Below are 20,781 nucleotides of genomic sequence, written 5' to 3' on the forward strand. Positions count from 1 at the left end.
TTCTCTTAAACTGATGAAGCTACTCAGATGGGTAGTGAAACATTTCAACCTAAAAACTAGAAGTCCAGTTGCCATGAATCCACCTCTAGATAACTTCCCCTGGACGACTGAGAATCTCCACAGATATATAGTTAAAAGAAAGTGCTGAGTACTGACCCCTGTATATCTAATGCCAAATTAAGTCCAAAAAAATTAAAATGCAATACTAACATCAGCAATAAATAATCTAAAATCCTAATTAGGAACATTTCCATTCTAAGGTTAGTGCAAAAAACACAGAGTTTTTCAATAATATTATCATTATTAATATGCAAGGTATTGGAATAGCAAAGGCCTTTTCTACAGTTTTAAATAAAAAGTGTACATTCGCAACTGGTCTAATATTTTCTAGGAGACCAGGATTAAATGTGTTTTTTCATGACAGGTCTGACAATGGCATGTTTACGACTAGATGGAAAAAGCCAGTTAAAGAGTGGTTTAGAATAGATAAGTTGTGAAGCAACAGTCTGAAACACCTCTTTCAAGAATCCATCTGGAAAAACGGCATAGCATGTGGTTGCATTAGCACAAGAGAAATATGTTGGAACTGAGACATGAAGTTAGGGCACTCTACAGATATTTACCAGCTCTTGATAGATGAGTGATACGAAGCATGTTTATTCTTATTGATAAAGTGGTGAAGAAATTGTTCACATTTGTCACTAATGCCTACACATGATGACTTGTGAGTGGACTGATCACAGGTTTGACATAAAATTCTAGGGTTCTGGAAGGTATTTGAAATCAGCAGTGAAAAGTATCTGGTTCTAGCTACTTTAATTGAATCCTGACTGTATAACACAATAACAGTGTTTCCAAACACTGAAATTATGAGTTTGTCTTTGTTTGCAATTCTTAAAGAAGACATGAGGGAACAAAAAAAAAAAAAATTTGTTCTGCAGCAATTGTTTGAGACTCTTGTCTTGTCTCTTGTCTCTGGTGAGGCAGGGTCCTAAGGCCAGCAGCAGCCAAAATGTAGGCCACAGCACACAGTCAGTGAGTCTGGGATTGGGGTTGTGGAGCACATTATTTTCGGTCCATCTGTCTCTATATGTTCCAACCCCCCAACTCTGGCCTTTCCTTCCCCATCTCAGTTTAAAGGCTTACTATCTAGCACTGGTCTAGATCTAATCTGCCTTTAAGCCAGTCTGAGCAGCTCTCTCGCGCTCTCTTTCTCGGTCTTCTTCCGCCTGAAGACTGGCCTGCAGCTTTACAAAGACACAAGCGTCACCATTCCGTAGAGCCTGAAGAAAGAGTTCTGTATGTTCTTTCAGCCGGTCTATGTCGTTTTGGGTACGACGGTTCTGCCTGAGGAGCTCCTTGGTGCGGAGTGTGATGTCTAGTAGGCCAGATTTACTTAAGATGTTGTAGGTGTTGCAGAAGCGCTTCCTTCTTACATCAGCATCACTGTCACTGTGGTGATTTTCTTGTGATTCGAGGTTCTCATCTGTAACCATGTTTCCTGGGCAGTCTTGACTTTCCCTTGCAAGACCATTGTTACTACTGGTTTCTGTTGTGGGTAGAGAAAGTTGGCTCTGTAGCAAAGGAGACATGGGACTGGGGGTAGCAGGAAGACTAGAAGTGGTTGAGTCAGAGTTACTAACGCTACCACACAGACTTTTTGGCTGCTTCTCTCTTTGACAGTGTTCCAAGTGATTGGAGGTCAGAGTGCTACCTAAGTCTGATCCTGAAGAACAGGAGGAGGAAGAGGTTGAGGAAGATGAAGATGAAGAAGCAGTTCCTCTCCCTGAGGAACTAGAACTGTCTCCAGGATGTGGAGCAATCTTGGGATAGGATTTCAGGATTGGAAGATATTTCTTTGGGCGTCGGTGTCTAGCAGTGGCTTCCTTGGAAGCAGGGGAAGCTTGACGAGAGACCACTGGCTGAAGGAAGACCACCTGAGGCTGCTGGACCACAGGCTGAACCACCTCCACTGCGGGACTAAACCCCCAGGGTTTCAGAGCAGGAGGATTGTCTCCAGGCTATAAATGCAAGAGTCAAAATTGACAGCTTTAAAATGTGGGTCCCTATTTGAAATGTTTCTTTCACTTAAAAAAACAACAACAAACAAATAAATTTAACTGCAACACTACAGACATACAAAGTATCAATAAAACCAACCAATAAAACCGTGTGCCCTGTAAAAGGTTTCTCCACTTTATGTGTACAAAATAACTAAAATTAGGGCTAGTATTTTAACCCCCTTTTTGACCCTTCAGTCAGCTTACCTTTTGCTGCTACTTTTTACCATTTTAAGCCACTATCTTTGAGGTCTCTTAAAGATACTGTGGCCCATTTGAAACCCTCTGCCTGTCCCACTGACATCATTCCACCTCGGCTTTTTAAAGAGGTTTGGGACACAACTGGGACTAGCGTTCTGGAGATTATAAATAGAAGTTTGTCAGTTGCTGTTGTTCCCTCATATTTTAAACAGACTGTGGTGCAGCCTCTAATGAAAAAACCCAGTTTGGATCCTTCTGTGCTGTCAGACTACTGGCCCATCTCTAAGCTCCCTTTTGTATCCAAGATCCTAGAAAAAGCTGTCCTTCTACAATTGCAGCTTTTTCTAGCTATTCATAGCATCCTTGAGGTGTTCCAGTCAGGTTTTAAAGCTTTTAAGAGTTTTTAATGACCTTTTAATTACAACAGACTCTAGTGACCATGCACTTTTCCTGCTTTTAGATTTGTCCTCAGCAGTTGACTGTGTGGACCATGATATATTGAACTCTCGCTTGGAACATTGTGTGGAGATCAAAGATGCAGCCTTGAAGTGGTTCAGGTCATAGCTATCTAAGAGGAGTTTTAGAGTAAGCCTCGGGGGCTCCACCTCATCTCCCGTGCCACTCCTGTGGTGTTGCCCAAGGCTCGAGTCTTAGGCTCATTCTGTTTTCTTTATACCTGCTTCCCCTTGGCTCCATTTTAAGAAACTATGGCACCTCTTTTCATTTTTATGCTGACGATGCTCCCCTGAATGATGGGAGCTCTTTTAAAATGCTTTTAGATTGCTTTCATGATATTAAAGCCTGGCTAGCCCCTAACTCTTTAAAATTTAATGAGAGTAAAACAGAGTTAACTGTTTTTAGCCCTAACAACACCTCATCTGTCTTTCTTTTGGACCTGGGCCCACTTAAGCCAAATGTCAAGCCTGTGGTGACAAACCTTGGTGTGAAAATTGACCCTCATTTTAAACTGGATAAACAGATTATCAATGTTGTATAAGCTGTTTTTTATCAACTGCAACCAAAGTAAAACCATGTTTATCTGTCAAATTTAATCGGTCATACACGCTTTTATCACAACACGGTTCGACTATTGTAAAGCCCTGCTTACAGGTGTCAGTCAGTCCTCACTCTCTCGCTTACAACTGGTACAGAATGCCTCAGCCCGACTCTTAACTGGTACCCATAAGCGTGAGCATATTACACCTGTCCTAGCTTCACTTGTTTCTGGTTCATTTCAGAGTTGATTTTAAGATTTTGTTGTTTGTTTTTAAAGCTCTTAATGGTCTTTCCCCCTTTTATATCTTTAAATCCCAATACCCCTGCTCGGTCCCCCAGGTAAACTGATCAGCTGCTCCTGGAGTTTCCAAAGACCAGACTCAGGAGCACAGGAGATTGTGGGGCCTATGCTTTGGAATAAACTTCCAAGCTATGTACAGCACTTTAGTCAACCTGGTGGTTTTTAAATGTGCACTAAAAATAAAGTGGATTGGATTATTTATCTTAATTTCAGTCAGGTTTCAGCACCACCAACCACAGAATACTGTTATGGCCTCAGTACAAACAAATGAATTGGTCTATGAAAAATAACTCCCTTTTCAGAGACTGGTGTGCTATACTGGTCTACTGACTACATGTCAAACCCGCCCTGAACAAACTCATTAGACAGCTATTCCAGGTCACTTTCTGGTTGTCACCATTATCAGAGACTCCTATCTGCAGTGTAGTTCAACACACTTTGCTGTTAAACCACATAAATTTTATTACATAATTACCAAAGAATGGATTGCTATTATCTCTCTTTAGCTTGTTTGCATTCTCTTGCTTTTCCACTTGTGTGCATATTAATTCCCATTCATAAAGTACAAGTCACCAAAAACAGACAGTGTGACCCATTTTCTACCCAAGTCTGGGGGAGTGCTGGATGATGTGCTCCAACACCCAGTCAGTTCCATTAAGCAAGAGAACACTGCAGATGCAGGATTGACCTATCATCTGTCAGGATAGAATAGAACTAATACCACTGTAAAATACTAAATAAAAACAACATAATGCTTGAGAAACACTGTCTATTCAAGTGGCAATTTAATGACATGGAAGCCAATTAGAGGACATGTTACAACTGGATTTTAATGGTGCAGAATTGTTTGGATGTGTCAGAATGGCAGTACGCTATGTGTTTAAATCAAAGAAAATAAAAAGGTTTAACACTAGAGTGATACCAATGAATTTAATTCATTAAAAGTTTAAAAAAAATGCTCTGCTCAAACTGTAACAACCTCTTTTATACAACCTTAAATTAAACCACTACAAAAATATAAATCAACAATTTGGGTTTGCCTATATTTATTTTTAGGTAAAACTTATTTAATTTTGAGTCATGTCTACTTTTCTATCTCTTCTGTCACTCAGCAAGAATTTGCAAGCCAATTTGAATGGTCAGTCTATTTTTGGTGACAAATTCCAGAGAGCTGTGACTGTGAAGATTCATTCAAAGTTAAATGCTGGATTCTGCAGGCATAGTCTAGAGTTCATACGTGAAAATGGTTTTAGAATTAAGGTTTTACAGTGTACCTGCTTAAGGAGGACATTGTTCATGATGATCATGGGAGAAAGGTTGGAGTAGGAGCCTCCCACCACAGCCACGCGAGATGGCTGGGGACCTGAACGAGAAGGCTGTGACCCCTGCTGCACAACAGGGTGGGGCGAATCCTCTGAGTCTGTGGTGTCCATTGTGCTCATATACTCTGAGCTTGCATCTATGGAGTGAAACAAAAGAACACCTGAGGTTCAGTTATGTGGCATCTTATAAACAAAACACATATAACTGAGGCAAGGGCAGGGTCGCACCTGAGAACCCAGAGTCTTTCTCCGATTCAGCCCGGGAGCCTGCAGACTTCATGATGAGTGGTCTGTTTGCTACCCTTGAATGACTCTCTGCCTTCCTTTTGGTGGTCATCTTCTTTGCTTGGTAATGTCCTTGGCCCAAAAAGCTCATAGAACTACCTCATCAGCATATCAAAGGATAAATCTGGAAATCAAATAACACCAACTACAGTTTACATCAAGAACAGAATATGGAATTGTGTACTGATATATTGAGATGTATAATAAATTATTTCACCCAGGTAAGGCATAACTTTCTGACTTTACTGTAAAGCTGCAGATGAGTGTAATGAACAATGACAGGCTATTATTATTATTATTATTATACATCATCATCATTATTATCATACTAGTCAAGTGTGCTTTACACAGACAGCACTCATTATACGTTACTAGTTTTGTAAGATTAACATAGTTTTATGTAAAGACCAAATATAATAAAATACCTATGTTAGAGCATTAGTTACAATAAGACAGCTAAAAATATAACGTCCCTAAATGTTGTTAGCATAAGGCTAACGTAGCTAATATTCTTAACTTGGTTACCACGAAAAATGAGTCTGCAGGGCATAAGAAGGAGAAGCTAATGTGAGTTAAATAGCGTAAACATTTAGTAGTTAGCTGGCCTAACTAGCCAAACGCAAATGAACACTTCAGGAAGGCAAACAAGACGCACAGTGCAGCGTTAAGTTAGCACTGTTGTTAGCTGCGTTACACGCTAATGCTAAAGTTAACAGCGGTTAAATGGAAAACCGTCGTTAGCTCAGTAACTGAGAGTAAATAAACAAGCGGCTGAGAAAAGACAAAAGAAATGTGCGTACCTTGTCACTGGCGCTGCTCCACCGACTCTGTTGTCGAAAGTGAATGATAACAACCGGTGCGAGGTGTCCGTGCGATCCCTGCTCCTCGGTGTGGCCGTCTCTGCTGCCCAGCGACGTTAACTAGAACTCGATGTTCCACGGTACTATACACGAGACAGACCGCCCCTCCCCTGTCTGCTCGGTCACATGCGGAGCACGGTGGCAACAGCCGTGACTCGCTGCGGTTGAACTGTCTTCCACCAGCGTCAACACCGCAAATAAAACACCGACTGCCCGTGGGGTTTCACTTGTTGACAGACGATCACTCCTGGTCGACGAAGAACTGAAAAGACCAGATCCTCGATAGAGACCCACTGCCATATTTGGGCATGGGGCGTGGTTTGTGTATCGTTTAGCCAACGTCACGCAATGTGACCCGCCCACTGCCCGACTTTCTAGTCTCTAATTGGTCGGTGCAGCCAGCAGCTAAAAAACGTGACCGCTGCCAAATGTGTGGCAAGTTAAGGACATTGTGTTCAGCTGCGAGGTGTAGCATACACTACAGTACAGTGTACACATCTCAACTATATCGTCGGGAAATCCAGTGACGTGAGGTTTCAATGTTCTGCTCTGCTGTATTACATAATAGGCCGGTTGGCCCACAGCTAACCTAAGCTGAGCAAGTCTCCTCTGCTGCATGTTTGAAGAAATAAACAAAAAGAACAAAAATGTCCTCACGTGCAGGCATACTGCTCTTAACTACATGATTTTTCATCCCCCCACAGCTCATTGCCATGCAACACACATGGAGGATGAGATGGTATGGTTTCTGATTATATGTTCTTAGGAAGAGAAATAAAAGTCCTGTTTTGTGAAATCCTATAGTGCAGAAGTTTTGCTGTTGAATCTAACCACAGCTCTGCCATCTCACATGTCTCCATCCAGAATGCAATATGAGTCAATGGGTAACAGTAACCACTTGTGCTTTAAAATGTGCTTACTACAGAGCATTGCCAATTGTAATAGATCCTAATGGTCTGCACATGTAAATGGAGATATTATAAATGGAGAGGTTCTTTGTAGTAGGAGTAAGTTTTATTTTCATTCATTTAAACACACACACAAAACAATTACAGCGTGGAATCAGGGTTTGCTGCTACAAAATAAAAATGTTACATAGCAATATGTATTTTTCCATGCCTGCTGCAGAAAGAAGCAGTTTCAAATTAATTATAGCGATATGATTCATGGAGCAGGCTTATCTTTGTAACAGTTGCTATTGATCTGACAGTAAATCACTGACTTTACTTCAGGATAGATGGAGGCTCTAGTTATTTCTACTAGTAAATGATAAGCTCAAAGGATTGTGGCAATTATCTTTATGCCTAATCTGTATTCTAAGCCTATTTTTACAACCACACACAGTTAATTTGCAGATATGGAGTTTACAGATATAGTTGTTTTTATATTGCATCCATCCAGAAAAATCATGACAGGCAGGGGGAGAACATACAATCTCCACACAGCAAGGCCCCGGGTCAAACAGAGGTTCATCCCATAACCTTCTTACTGTGAAGCAAACCTCCACCATGCCGCCATTTGCAACACAGAAAAAAAGTAATGGATCAGGACACCAAGATTGCACAGAAGAGCAGGGTTGATTAATTCACATATACTGTTGTTTCCCTCTGGACAGACGTGTAATTCAGTGAAGAGTTATCTTATTCTGAGACAACTGGCACCTGAAAAGATACACAAAAAGTAAGTTAATTTGATGTTTATGAAGAACATCTGTTTCCATCTTTCTTTTTTCAGACATTGTTTACATTTCAGATCTTCCAATGCAACCAGGGTAAAAGCCTAAACATTCACTTTGAGGTTGTCACAAGAATGAAGCCATCATGACATGAGAAGGAGTGTTTATCCTCTCAGCTCTTATGTAGGAAGTTAATTCCAGTTTAGTTTATGTTCAGTACTGACATCATACAATTTATGCCCCCTGAAGCTGCTGGAAGAAATTAAAACTCATCTGCAACAGTGTGGTCCTTTGACGATAAATACAATGTACACGGGTTATGAGATAAAGGGCCTATGACTCTAAACTATCATTTACGAGGGAACAGGGGCCAGTACGATTCATGGTGTAGCCTTAACATTACACTTGACCAACATCATCACACAGGTTCATACACAGTTCCAAACCGACAGACCACCACCAAACACAACCTTCTCCCGGAATGACCCCAAGTCCAAGATCTGGCTTTTAACTGGGCTGATTCAGTGAATACATTTCTTTCCAAGTCTGCAGGATAAGCTGTCCTTTCACACTCCTTAACAGAGGACAATTATACCCAAAACCCTATTATCACTGCTTCAAACAGCTGACCTACGTTTTAACCAGATCTCACCTATTTCAAATTACTCATTGGCCTTTGTTCATATATCAGTGCTTCAATAACTGAGCCACCAGTGACGGTTTGGTTACTGAACATGAGGATCTTTGCTGAGGGCTTAATGGGGTATTTCTATAATGTCAGTCCTATGAGACAGGCTGAACAAAGGATGCCAAAACAATGGCATAATAGAGGCTCAGCTTTTCTGCTGTTTAGTCCAAAAGCCCTGTCTCCTACAATACCCATAATGCAACTGGACTACAGTATTCATGAGACACTACCCTGAGACCTTCATCACTGTTTCACAGTCTCCTAGAGGAGTACGTCTAAGAAATAAGTTAACTGATCTTTATTTCTAGCATTTTCAGTGCTTTACTTTAACATCTTAATTTTTTTCTGAAATCTTTTAGTTGCATTTTAATTCACACATGCTTATACAACATCCAGGTCAAATAAAAAAAGGGAACAAACACTGAGACACACATGTTGCTCTTTTGACCTGTCCAGTATATAAAAAAAAACAACAATTTCAACAACATTTACAGCAGCAGATGCAGGAGCAGGGCTATAGACTATTCTCACATACAATAACAACTTCATACTACAGGTATTACTACTACTACTAATACTTTAATACTTATACTTGTATCAGTGCACATCTGCACTTTCTCTGTAATTTGAAGTTTTTTAAAATTCCTGCTTAATTTTGCGATTCTATTGTTATTTGTTTTATTTTTGCTTAGTTTTAGATCCCAGTGTTTTTATTTCATTGCTGTTTTTACTACAGCCTCAGTAGGGCCTTAAGTCTCACATTTTAAAAAGAGACCAAAGACAAATACCTCAGTCTCTGCACAGATAACCCTTGCTCCTGTCTATAAATAAGGCACCTGATTTTTCTCTGGAAGTGCACTGTCAGAGCCTAAAGGTTCATTGGGTTCTAACTCAAAAAGGTTTTGTCACATACACACAATAGATTTAACTGCACCACGAATGTCCAAAAATGATGAAATTGTGTGTGTTTGAGCACCGCCGGGGGGCAATCCATCACTTACTTGTCACAGCTGTTCGCTGTCTTCTTGCGTTTCATCCTCCGAGGTTTGTTCTTGATTGACTCGCCTCTTCTGTGGAGGCAGAGAAAAGTGCAGTGAAGATACTGATGTGTTTGAGTGTCAGAGAGACGATGTCTTACTACTGACCGTTTATGTACTTTGACTTTCGGAAGGAGTCTAAAAACAGGAGGGGGAAAAAAACAACAGGAACAGCTCACAGTTAGATGTAATGCACAGTTCAGTGTTGAATGAGAAAGAACTGGCGATCAGTCATTTACCTGCATTCACATTTCAGGTGCTCCTCGAACACGAGTTCCACATTGGTTATAGACCTTAAGGGAACAATCCTCATCACCTGACAAACAAAGGAAAGACTAAAACTTAATATAGGACCTTGTGTTTAATGTAAGGAGAACCAGCATTTTTTAACATCTCTCTTTAGGTATATCTTTTTAGAGATCTTGCTGCACCTCTGCAGTGATGTTGCGTTTAAGGGTAGGATGGCATTCCATGTTTTCATCCCCACAGCAACCAGAGCATCGCCGAAGCGCGACACAAGGAGGCATGTACATGTACTCCACTTCTCCAGGGAACTCTTGCTCCACATCCACCAACATCTCCATAGGCTGGCACATGCTCTTTGTCCACACCTCTTGGAAAGTGATTACTGTGCGACAAGTTGAATTGTTAGTGCAGCTTTCACCTGTGGGAGAACTCTCCTCCGGAATGGGTGAAATCTGCAAAATACATGGGAGAACGGGTAAAATGTGATATCAACAGAAATGGGTTCTTCAGTTTCAGCCGATGTAATAAAATAACAATGCTAAACATGTCTGTAATGATGCAGAACCTGCTATGAGACAATAAGAATCTGATTTAATTAAGGACTGAGCTGGATGAAAGTGGTTCCAAATAGCAGAGGGCTCATTCAGTATTTACACAGCACCCTCTTGTGGCAGAGAAAAAGTCCTGCACAGAAAATGATCCAGTAAAAACAGTGATGTAGCAGGAGTACACCAGGGTGCCACTTTTTGCAGATCAGCACAAAAAAAAAAAAACAAAGGAAAATAAGCTGGCCAACAACAAAAGCACTTTTGATTTCTCAATTTGTTGTAATACAATACGGTTTATTTTCACAAGAAGCAAAAACCTCAGAACTACGCAAAGAATAACAGGACAGAAGAGCTGCTGCATCGACCCATGGGGGTTTAACACACAATAAACACAGATAAAACAAAGGCAGTACTGAGAAGTATCATGACACAGCATGAATGTTGTTCAGTTCTCACAACACAGCCTTCAGTCTCACAGTGGCAACATTCCCCATCCCTCAATGACAAATTGAGCAGAAACACAACTCCAGAGTTGATCTTGGCTATTTCTCTCTTTTGAAGATCAGCTATCTCTTTCTGACTCCTCACATCCCTCCTGCTTTCCTCTCACTCAGAGAACACTGATGGGAACATTGTCATCCAAGGCAACGGTACGTCTAACTGTGGGATTTTAATGTTTACTGTACGTGTTTTTACATCTGCCAAATCCAGCACACATCCAGAATCCATAAATACAAGAACAGAACCTGATGCAAAACCAGATTTTCTTTTGTTGGAAATAATGACTTTTTATAATAACTATCTGATGCATTTAGTGCTTTTATAGCAGAGGGGTGGCAGGAGGCAGGTGAGAGAGAGAGATGCAATAAAGGTCCCTAACCCAGATCCAAACCGGGGTCTACTGGAAAACATTTGTATGGTCACAATAAGTTATTTTTCTTTTTTGCATATCTGCAAGGGCTAAAGTTTTCATTCCTTAGGCTGTGTAACTTTAAACCTTCACATACACAGGGAAATATATTCTGGATAATAAAAAATACATTTCTAAGTATCAGTAAGCTCACCAGAAGAAGATGAAGAGTATTATATCCACATCACTTTTACATGAACAGGACCTGGAGCTGCAGCGTCTCTGAAACCCAACTGCTGTCTCATGTCAGGCAGCAGCTGCATGTGAGACCGTCTGTACACATGACTGTAAACACTGTAACCCCTAGATGCAGACGGTGCCTTCATGGTGGGGCACAGCCAGTCAAAATACACATCGTGCATAGAAAGGCTGGAGTGAGGATCAGATGTGACCCCTCAAACTGAGACATGACACATATTGTCATGTTGTTGCACAACATGGCAACAAATGCAGCATAAAACAGGATGGAAATTCAAATTCTATAGAAATAAGGTGGACCTATTTAAAATCAGCTCCACCTTTACCAGTGTAGAATAATGCATCAATAATCCACTAACATGATATACATTAATGTGAAACATAATGCCTACTTTTCTGTTCTGGCACCTAAAGTAGATTTGATGCTGATACTTTTGTACTTAAGAGTTTGAAAGCAGGACACGTTACCAACATCCCATGGTGTCTGGTGAAATTACCTGCGCAGGTGCCAACTGCAGCAAAAGAATCAATAAAAGATGCGAGAGTCCGATGAAACGCTGCATAGTAGCGAGGATGAGTTACCTGCTGGCGTCTGTCAGAGAGGAATGAAAAGTTTAAGACGCAGAGACAGATAGAGAGAGAGAGACAGAGAGCGAGAGAGAGAGAGAGCGAGAGAGAGAGAGATAGTTATGGTCTGGAAGCGACTAGTGCTTAGATTGGCGCGTCCTGCAGCTGTGCCAAGACGAGCTGGGATGAAGAACGCACGACTGCAAACGTGAATATATACCCACGGGTGGTGATCAATAGGAAACACTTGCAACACTTATTCAACCGAAATGATTATGTCAGCGACAAATGTGTGTGACGCTCTCTCACGCACGCAGCCGTCTATCCACCACTGCGGAGGACTTTACATTGACCTCAACTCATTTCTGGGACTTACCATAAACACTTGACTAACGTTAAACTTTACCCGACTTTAATTCCAATAGTCAGCTAATTAAATTTCACAATATACAGAATATACTGAATAGACAAAGATTTTTCTAAGTTCCTACATTTTTTGTCCTATCCTGATGAACATTACACAGATATGCTGCCTTTCAGGAACTCAGAGTATTTCCACAGTGTGATTGCTGCATACTGTAACTATATACATTTATCCCTAGTAAACATAACAACTGGTCTCTTATGGTTTTTATCTGCAGTTAATGCCAATTTCTGATCATGATCGCTTCCCAAAATGACAGACCAAAGCATATACAGCAGCAATATTGCAATTCTAGTTTTCTGACTTTGGAGAGCATGGACGACAAGCACCCAGGTGCCCTCACATTTATTAGGAGGGCTCAGATGTGTTTCCACAGTCACTGTGATTTATGGGACAATTGGAAATACAGCCAGGAAGACCAAGACAGATAATGCTTTCCCTCTCAGCACATTGTCCTCTAGTTTGCTGCTTGTGTAGGACAAATCTTTTCATATCCTTGTACATGATGTAAGATTGGACATTCATCACCATTCACGCTGCTGTGGTACATTTAGCTCCGAAAATACTGCAAGAAAAAAAGAGCTTGCACAAATCCATAAGAATGATCCTGTAATCTAATATGAAATACAACTATCACCTCTGACCTCAGCATTTAATCTCACACCAACAAAGAGTGATTATTCTGATAGAATAAAAAATAAAGAAAAAAAAAATCTGCCAGCATTCCTTACAGACAGGGCCCACCCATTGTTCAGGCTCCCAGACTGATAGCCTGAGGTCAGATTGACAGCTGCAGCTTCTTGCCGCCTCATTGGTACTGCAGTCCCAGTCTCCATTGAGGGAGGATGGAGTTTCCCTCAGCTGGAGCAGAGGCAGCAGGTGGGAATGCACAGCTCAACAGTAGACTGCAAAACAGGGTCACTCAACATGTACGACTGCTCCGATGTGGCCACGGCTCTAAATGTCTTGTATTTAACTGTTTAGAAAAGAACAATCTAAGTACATAGTCAACTGGTAAGATGTAATAAAAACACTAAACTGCATCCATTGTCATCTGACTAACAAAACATTTATTTTCCTTCAAAAATGCTAAATAAATACATTTTTTCACTCTGCATCACATGGAAACAGACGTAAGTGAAATGTAGCCAGACTGTACCATTGAAACCAAAATGATTCACCTACAAACTACCAAAATCACATGTACTATGAAAATGCTTCCAAGAAGAATATTAAGATTTTTGAGACATTGTTTGGCCTTGAGGTTTGCTGGGGTTATTGTTAACACTGAAGATAATAAAAACACATAAGCATCACAATTAGTCCAGTTGCTTTTAAGTTATGGAAATAGTGCTGTGGACTGTTTCATCACTGATCAAAAGGGAGTACTGTTCTACGTTTAGGGTTGTGTCAGTTTACACAACAGCTGTTGTCTTGGCTATTTCTATAAAAAAAAAAAAAAAAAAAAAAACCCATCTGTGTTATCAGTTTTTATTCTAGGATAAAAGTGACTGAAAAGCATGTCTGATTCAAATTGAAATATTTATTTGTTGTAACAGCTGAATTTGAGGCTTACAGAGAGAAAAAAATGTCATTGATGTTTTTGGGATGTTTTAAAGCACAGACACAACAGGTGTTTTCAGTTATTTAGTTTGATTAAACCTCTTCTCAGGACTGTATGTGTCTCTTCATGTAATCATCGTGGCCTAACCCTCTTATCAGATTTGATGCATCTGCTAGAGTGGGACACACCTACACATCTGTTGCTCATTTAACTTCAACCTGAGAAGATGCTAATTAGCATGAACTGAGAATACCTGTGGGACTGTAAAGAGCCGTTCACACATTTAAAACCACTTTACACAGGTGAATGCAAACAATAAATACATAAAAAAAAAAATCTCCTTTGGGAAAACTCCAGGGTGCATTAATGTCAATATGGTGTTTCCAAACTTCATAATCACATGGGGCATGACATTAACCTTCTCTAAAGCTTAGCAATGTTTTCTGTAGAACAGTGAAAAATAGGTGACTAAAACTTAAGTCATCTGAAACATTTCTGCTGAGCACATTGTGTTTTTTCCATAAAATCCACAACAAACTGGAGTGACAGTGAGAGTAAACACGTAAAGGTTCAGTGTCTTACCCAGTGAAAGCTCAACATGGCTGCATTTAAGCACAGAGACTATTTGACAATTTAACACAAAATGTCAGTGTAAATGCCTACATGCCAATTTCTGCTCAGTCTGTTATGGCCAAAAATCAGCTCATCCCATCATCAAACAGTCCACAATCATGCACACAAACACGTAGGTGTGACTAGGCATTAAGAGACATTAGTATAGTGAGGTTAACACAGTAATAAGATTTGTGTTCAGATGTTACATTAAAGATTACTGAGCTGTTCCATTAGGTAGAGGAGTGGAGAGTACATCGTTTGAATTATACTAAAACATGTTCTACTTCTCTGTGGAGAAAGCTCTCTTCATAAGTGGAGGAGGGGTCTTTCCTGCTTCATATAGGGACTCCGGTGGAGGGGAGCTTAAGCAGCACCAGTCTGGGATGCGACCTGTCTGGTTGTAGTAGTCCCGTGATACAGACCTACTGCCCAGGATGTCCTGAAGGGCCCCAAAGATTGCACCTGTTGTGCAGACGACAATATGAAAATACAGCGAGGGATTTCCAAATAATATAATATAATACTTTTTTATTGTTTGGGGGTTTTAAAGCGTACCGATGTAGGAGAAATGCTTATTAACAATGCTGTTTTTCAAAAAGCCTTCAATCCTGCAGGTAATAACAAATATTTCATATTTCATTAAAATCTGACATCTGACCTCCGAGCCACGCGGTGCAGTTGGGCTTGGCAGGTGGAGCGTGTATACGGAAGTTCTTGCTGGCCAGCACGTTACTGTATTTAGGTTTCTCCACCAGGAGGCGTATCTCGGCCAGCAGTCGGTGCAGGAAACCCGGCAGCATGGCCGTGCCGCCAATCACCACCAGGTTCTCAGAGAGCACCTTACGGGTGTCAATGGGGCACTAAAAGAGAAACACAAACAAACATTGTGTAAATTAAATAATTTGCATTGGTATTGCCTGCTTTTATAATCCTGACATGACAGACGAGAGGGACTTCAATGACTACAGCCTGCTGTTTCTGTGCAGTAAATTGGTGCAATGGATTAAGTCTTTCTGCCATATATTTCGTGCAGGAAGACAGTATTTTCTGGTTATCAGGACAGTTGCAGAGAAAAAGTTGCTGTGGACAGCTTTACTGCAGACTTATCTGTGCATAAGGAAACTGGAGGAAGCTGGCTTGTTTCAGTACATCCTACATAGAACCCTGCACAGACGTACTGCTGTTTCAGTCAAAGTCTGAGTGTGTGTAATGTCTGCTAGTGCTGTACTTTCTGAGCTTAATTAGGCTGCTCTTGGCTGACTACATCCCCACATGAAACAACAAAATTGCTGTCAGGGAGAAGGCGAGTGTCGCCATAGCAACCACTCTGAATAAAACTACACTCAACACCATAATATGGAGATGAAAACTGGAGTAATCACACAAACACTAGCTGTTAGTTTATTATGACTGCAGTAGTTTAGGTATGTATAGCTTTCTACCTTGACCAGAGCATCAAGTATCAGAGAGGCCACACTCTTTTCCTCGTTGTCTTGTTCAAAAAGCATCTCCATCACAGAGTCCCTGAAAAAAGGAGAAACTTTCAAGTCACAATCAAATTTTCTCCAACATGGATAGTTCAGGGAAGAGATGAGCAAATATTCTACAATGGCATGAAAATCATCAGAGTGGAGGAGCAACGAGAAACATGGCTCATATTTAAATTCAAACACACCTACATTCAAATGTTAACACACAATTTGGAAAGGACAAGTGGAAAAATAAGGAATAACATCAAATTGAACATGTATGTTTTGAAGAACTACCTGATTGGTCCTTTGACATGTAGGATTTTCTCTCCATCCAGAGGGTAATCAACATCTGGAGGAGGAGCTGGACGCTACAAACAGAATACATTCTATGATGCAAAAGTCGGTTTACAGGATACCTGACGTTAATAACCTGTGTATAAACAACTCACCTCTGCTGTACCATCCAGGTTAAATTTGGCTTCCTGGATCTTGAAGCCTCTCTGAAGGTCACTGACAAAGCATGTTCTGACTGCAGGAAACAAAACCAAGCCATATTCATACATCTTGGGTTTGAAACATCCACAAGGGAGTGCTGTAAATCCTTGTGAATAAAACATGCATATGTCACTTCTGCTAGGACAATATTCTATGATGAAGAATGATAAATGAGGAAGCAGCCACAGAGAGATGGTAAAATCATGAGGGCTTTTTCTGTTTAGATGAGTGCAAATTCTGATGTCATTGTCTCAATAATATTTTGAATTTGTTTATGCTACGTTCATGTTTTGGGGGGCAATAACAACAACAAAAAGAAAAAAGATCCGTTACCCTCACAGGAACAGAGAGATCAGTCATGACCTGAAGTCTAGAAACTCAGTGAAACCTACCCTTGACATCCTCTACAGTCTCTTCTGGGATGATCCCTGAAGAAAAGATTAAACAGACTTAAGAAAAGTTACCCTTCTTTGGTTCACTTATGTACAAATCGATCATTTCCTTTATTTCACTTCCAAGTTGGCTTTATGTTGAGGCTCATGAGGAAAGTATAAGCTGATACTGCAGCAAAGTACTGCTCTGGCTGCTTGGTTTCAAACAAATCCAGGTCCAATCCAGATCCCAGCTGTTCTGAGCTTAGTGGAGAGATGCAGTTCGTTCAACAGTACAGTCAACTGGTTGTCTGTCTTAATTATTGATGTACACAAGTGTAGCTTCTCTCACTTGGCTGCAGCTGTAGATCTCACTACATAACACTATGATCCAGTTTCCTCCATCAGGAAAGAGTTTGGAGGAAACTAAAATAGACTGTATGCATATGTATAATTCACAAACAGAAATTTCACATTGAAACAGTTCTTCTTATGAATAGTACATGATGCATACTGGAATAAAGCCACTATGTTTTCTGCTCTTGGATTTGCAAAGCATATGATAAGGGCACATCAAAATTACAAGTTTAACCATTACTAAGACTAAGGCACACAGTGCACCATGTTTTTCTGTAATTACCAATGGCAGCTGGAATACTCTGGCCAGTGGTGGTGTCTGTGTCCACAGTGCATTGCTCCATGAGAAGTCCATCTAGTTCCCTACAATAATTACACACGTGCGGTTATGGGAAGAAACAATATCTATGGGTTCTAGTTTACAGCCACAAATTTATGATCAGTACCAATGTGAAATACAAATGTTGTTAAATAAATATTATTTATTTATTTAAATATAAACAAAATATGACAGTGACAGTACTTACTTATGGATAGCTTTCCCTCCTAAAGGCAAAGCCTCCCAAGCAGGCAGAATAGGAGTGCACTCATAAACCTTATTTCACTGTTAAGGTGGTAATATATAAATCCCAAAGTTAAAACACTATAACATACCTTCTGTTTTCAATTACAAATTGACAAGCGTCACATAAATCTGTCGGCAGTAAGAAAAACGTTTGTATTCCAGTGTCCATTTATCAGTGCTGTGGCTGCTGCTTCTCAAAGGTGAGGTAAGCACCTCAGAAAAGGATACAGGCAACACCAGTGTCTCTGTGTATCCACAATCCATCACCAGAGCAGAGTTGATGCCCAAAGTCATGATGGCCATGAGGTGACTTGGGGCAAACAACACAGAGGGCACCTGGAAATGCCAAAGGAGACTGATAGGTATATTTGAATAATAAACTTGTCCTGTTATGTGACAGACATGTTTCACCATGAGACTTTTTTCAAACATATTTTCTTTTATAAAACACAGACTTGTTTTGCTGTACTACCTCAAACTGTTTGAAGAAAACCTTGGTGAGAGTCTCCCTGAAGTGAGATGGGCATAGGATGGACTCGATGATGACCACTCTTCTGTCGCGAGGGTTCACCAGCAGGTGCCTGGTTGAGACAAATTCAAAGACAAACTTTGATTTGATAAGTCTGAATCACTGCTTTCAGCTCACGGTAGTATATCTTCAGTATACAGGGCATCTATTCATTCATTACAATATCAACATATAGAATTACTGAACCTTTTTCAAGATGAGAAACACGTGTATTGTTTTTAACAGTAACGATGACCAGTAAATCCAGCTGAGTCTTACCTGAAGTACAGTATATGGATAAACTCTTTGAGGATGACATAGAGCTCTTCTGTGTTGATGTTGTACTGAACCACTTTGATGGCCTGAGAGGAAGACATTGCATACAGGTCAACAACATTTTGTGTTTTGCAGATCCACATGATTACATTTGCTAGAGCGCACACACACAGACACACACAGACCTGTTGCTGTCCCGGTTTCTGGATCTCGCTCGGAATTATGAACCTGGGCCCCGTTTCCCCTGCAAAGCCACATCTGCAAGAAAAGCAAACTGTCAGCTGAGCTGAGTATGTGCAGAAAAGATAAAGATTCCTCAGCAACACCAATATAAAATGTGTAATGCTGTTACACCAACTACACCAAGTTAACTTATTACTTACATTTTGTATTGCTTAAAGGAACAGCTTTTATTTGCAGACAAAACATTTTTAATCAATGGAGAAGGCACAGTTGCACATATTCATGTGCAACTTTATATGTGCAATGGTAGACAAAAACACCATTATTAAAAGAGAGAACAACAGTCCTCTTGATCTTCATGTGACTAACCTCAGGCCAGTTTCTCTCTCTTATCTTTACTATACCATAACTTTAAAATTTCTGCAAGATGACAGACATTATGTAGCACTGAAACCATATACACTTCCAGTGAAATGTACAGTATGGTTATTTATGGTTAATGTCCAGTAACAGTGGAATAATTAAAGGCTTAGTGACTTTTTGTATCAGACAGATCTGATGTTACCAGCTGGTTAGAGAAAGCCAGTTTTCATGGAGGAAATTTTCCAGTCACTGTCTGGTCTGATGAAACTACATTTAGAGCTTGGTCCCTTTGAGGTTTAACTTTAGCCTTCCATGGGCTAATAGTGTGAACTCTATTCAATGAAGCACACTCAGACTGCTCAGAAACTTGGCTATAATGCTGCTGGAGTTTCCTTGCCTTATTGGATTTGATGCTAGCTCTAATTTGGCATTAACCTAGCTAACGCTAGCTCAACGCTCCTTTAGCAGGTTAGCATTGACTGAGTGGCTTAATGTTACTAACAAACAGCCCTGTAGTCTTTGCTAACAGTGTATACAACTATGTTTCATGTGTTCGTGAGGTGTGACACCGGTGTTAAAACCCAAAGAGCCAAAAGTCGAGCGGTTAGTTTGGAAAACAAACAGACACGTTAGCATGCTAAGCTAAGGTAAGCTAATAGGTGCGTTCTTGCTAAGGACTGGTACTCACTTTGTGTATGCTGCTCCTAAATCAATGACAATCGCAGTCTTCTCTCCTCCGCTTCCCAGCCCATCGAATAAGGGCATTTTATCACCTTTACCGCCTCGAGGCGAGAAAAAGTCAGGAACTAGCGTTAACAGTCGCAAAACTGCATCGTCTCCAGAGGTGTACAAATCTGTTGTCTTCCTGCAGGGCTGGGCCACAGCGTCAGAAACGCGTTGACGTCACTTAAGGTTGACCTATAATATGTACATACGTCATCACAGCCGCCATGTTGGGACAGGTAACGTCCCGCCTCGAATGCATTAAGGCTGGAGGTCTGTCCAGAATTGAAATAACCATAACACCCTGAATTTACAAACGATCTTCCTGCAGCGTGTTTCTCACAAATGCCAGAAAAGTATTTATAGCATAGGATAATAAAAAATAGATAATTGCTTGTTCTTATTCTACTATATAGAAACAGTTGGAAATATGGAAATAAAACTGACTAAAGATTCTGCTTTAAAAATTCTTCCTTAAAATAGTGACTGTCTAGATGCTAATGGTGTAACTACACTGTGTCACCACACGGGGTCACTGGAACTCAAACTACACAGCTAGCACTAGTAATAACTCTTTCTTTTGCCATGTTGTTTTCCACAGGTTTTCATCGATCTATTCATTATCTATGTATTTAGGGTCACGGGGAACATCCTGGACAGGTCACCAGTCATAGGTTTACATATTAAGGCTGATATCTCTGTCCACACTAGAGTCACATTTCTTTGATGCAAACACAAGCAAAGTTATTATATCATTTGGTATATAATTGCTGTCTGTGAGTCCTTCCTCATCATTACTCAGCTATAGCAGTGAATGAGTTAAGTCCTATTTCGCTTTATCATTTTTAGCAGTGTGACTGTTTCAGAGCTGATTTCCTAGAGACACAGTCAGGAGGTAGCATACACTTCAGACCACGCAGTTATGCAGACCCAGTGGTCGGCTTTTTAGTCGCTCATGTGTGCAACTGCTT

The 20,781-nt window shown here is 40.5% G+C and overlaps 3 protein-coding genes across 5 annotated transcripts; all 3 read right to left on the bottom strand.

Annotated features, from left to right (window-relative positions):
* Positions 1–6,325, bottom strand: cipcb (CLOCK-interacting pacemaker b). Its single transcript, XM_026318609.2, has 4 exons — positions 5,966–6,325; positions 5,109–5,289; positions 4,833–5,017; positions 1–2,021 (listed from the first exon to the last, which is right to left on the bottom strand). The coding sequence occupies exons 2-4, from the start codon at positions 5,254–5,256 to the stop codon at positions 1,167–1,169; spliced, it is 1,188 nt and encodes a 395-aa protein (XP_026174394.1). The 5' UTR covers positions 5,257–5,289; positions 5,966–6,325; the 3' UTR covers positions 1–1,166.
* A 763-nt stretch (positions 6,326–7,088) lies between these two features.
* LOC113137366 (snake venom vascular endothelial growth factor toxin apiscin-like) lies at positions 7,089–12,056 on the bottom strand. 3 transcript variants are annotated; one of them, XM_026318970.1, is made up of 6 exons: positions 11,825–12,056; positions 9,857–10,123; positions 9,665–9,741; positions 9,534–9,563; positions 9,390–9,458; positions 7,089–7,686 (listed from the first exon to the last, which is right to left on the bottom strand). In XM_026318970.1, the coding sequence occupies exons 1-6, from the start codon at positions 11,888–11,890 to the stop codon at positions 7,650–7,652; spliced, it is 546 nt and encodes a 181-aa protein (XP_026174755.1). In that variant the 5' UTR covers positions 11,891–12,056; the 3' UTR covers positions 7,089–7,649. The 3 variants fall into 3 exon arrangements, with proteins under 3 accessions (XP_026174755.1, XP_026174756.1, XP_026174754.1); XM_026318971.1 differs by lacking the exon at positions 9,534–9,563; XM_026318969.1 differs by having other exon boundaries at positions 9,390–9,563.
* A 1,785-nt stretch (positions 12,057–13,841) lies between these two features.
* actr10 (actin related protein 10) lies at positions 13,842–19,965 on the bottom strand. The gene is made up of 13 exons (XM_026319371.1): positions 19,776–19,965; positions 18,727–18,799; positions 18,545–18,627; positions 18,230–18,338; positions 17,986–18,093; positions 17,720–17,787; positions 17,476–17,555; positions 16,857–16,892; positions 16,419–16,498; positions 16,264–16,337; positions 15,940–16,021; positions 15,156–15,357; positions 13,842–14,959 (listed from the first exon to the last, which is right to left on the bottom strand). Exons 1-13 carry the CDS (start codon positions 19,850–19,852, stop codon positions 14,778–14,780), a joined length of 1,254 nt encoding a protein of 417 aa, XP_026175156.1. The 5' UTR covers positions 19,853–19,965; the 3' UTR covers positions 13,842–14,777.
* Positions 19,966–20,781: the final 816 nt, after the last annotated feature.

The sequence above is a fragment of the Mastacembelus armatus genome, chromosome 24 (assembly GCF_900324485.2).
Source record: "Mastacembelus armatus chromosome 24, fMasArm1.2, whole genome shotgun sequence".
Classification (NCBI taxonomy): domain Eukaryota; kingdom Metazoa; phylum Chordata; class Actinopteri; order Synbranchiformes; family Mastacembelidae; genus Mastacembelus; species Mastacembelus armatus.

Bases quoted from the DNA above. Each gene is read 5' to 3' on its own strand.
- LOC113137366 (XM_026318969.1), bottom strand. From the start codon at position 11,890: ATGCAGCGTTTCATCGGACTCTCGCATCTTTTATTGATTCTTTTGCTG. The intron at 10,124-11,824 runs GTAATTTCACCA...TGTATTTTGCAG, and splicing joins TGCAGTTGGCACCTGCGCAG to ATTTCACCCATTCCGGAGGA. The intron at 9,564-9,664 runs GTAAATGACTGA...TCCTGTTTTTAG, and splicing joins CACCTGAAATGTGAATGCAG to ACTCCTTCCGAAAGTCAAAG.
- cipcb (XM_026318609.2), bottom strand. From the start codon at position 5,256: ATGAGCTTTTTGGGCCAAGGACATTACCAAGCAAAGAAGATGACCACC. The intron at 5,018-5,108 runs GTGCGACCCTGC...TTCACTCCATAG, and splicing joins GAAAGACTCTGGGTTCTCAG to ATGCAAGCTCAGAGTATATG. The intron at 2,022-4,832 runs GTACACTGTAAA...TTGCATTTATAG, and splicing joins ACAATGTCCTCCTTAAGCAG to CCTGGAGACAATCCTCCTGC.
- actr10 (XM_026319371.1), bottom strand. From the start codon at position 19,852: ATGCCCTTATTCGATGGGCTGGGAAGCGGAGGAGAGAAGACTGCGATT. The intron at 18,628-18,726 runs GTCTGTGTGTGT...TCTTCCTCTCAG, and splicing joins AGAAACCGGGACAGCAACAG to GCCATCAAAGTGGTTCAGTA. The intron at 16,499-16,856 runs GTAGGTTTCACT...TGTTTCCTGCAG, and splicing joins GACTGTAGAGGATGTCAAGG to TCAGAACATGCTTTGTCAGT.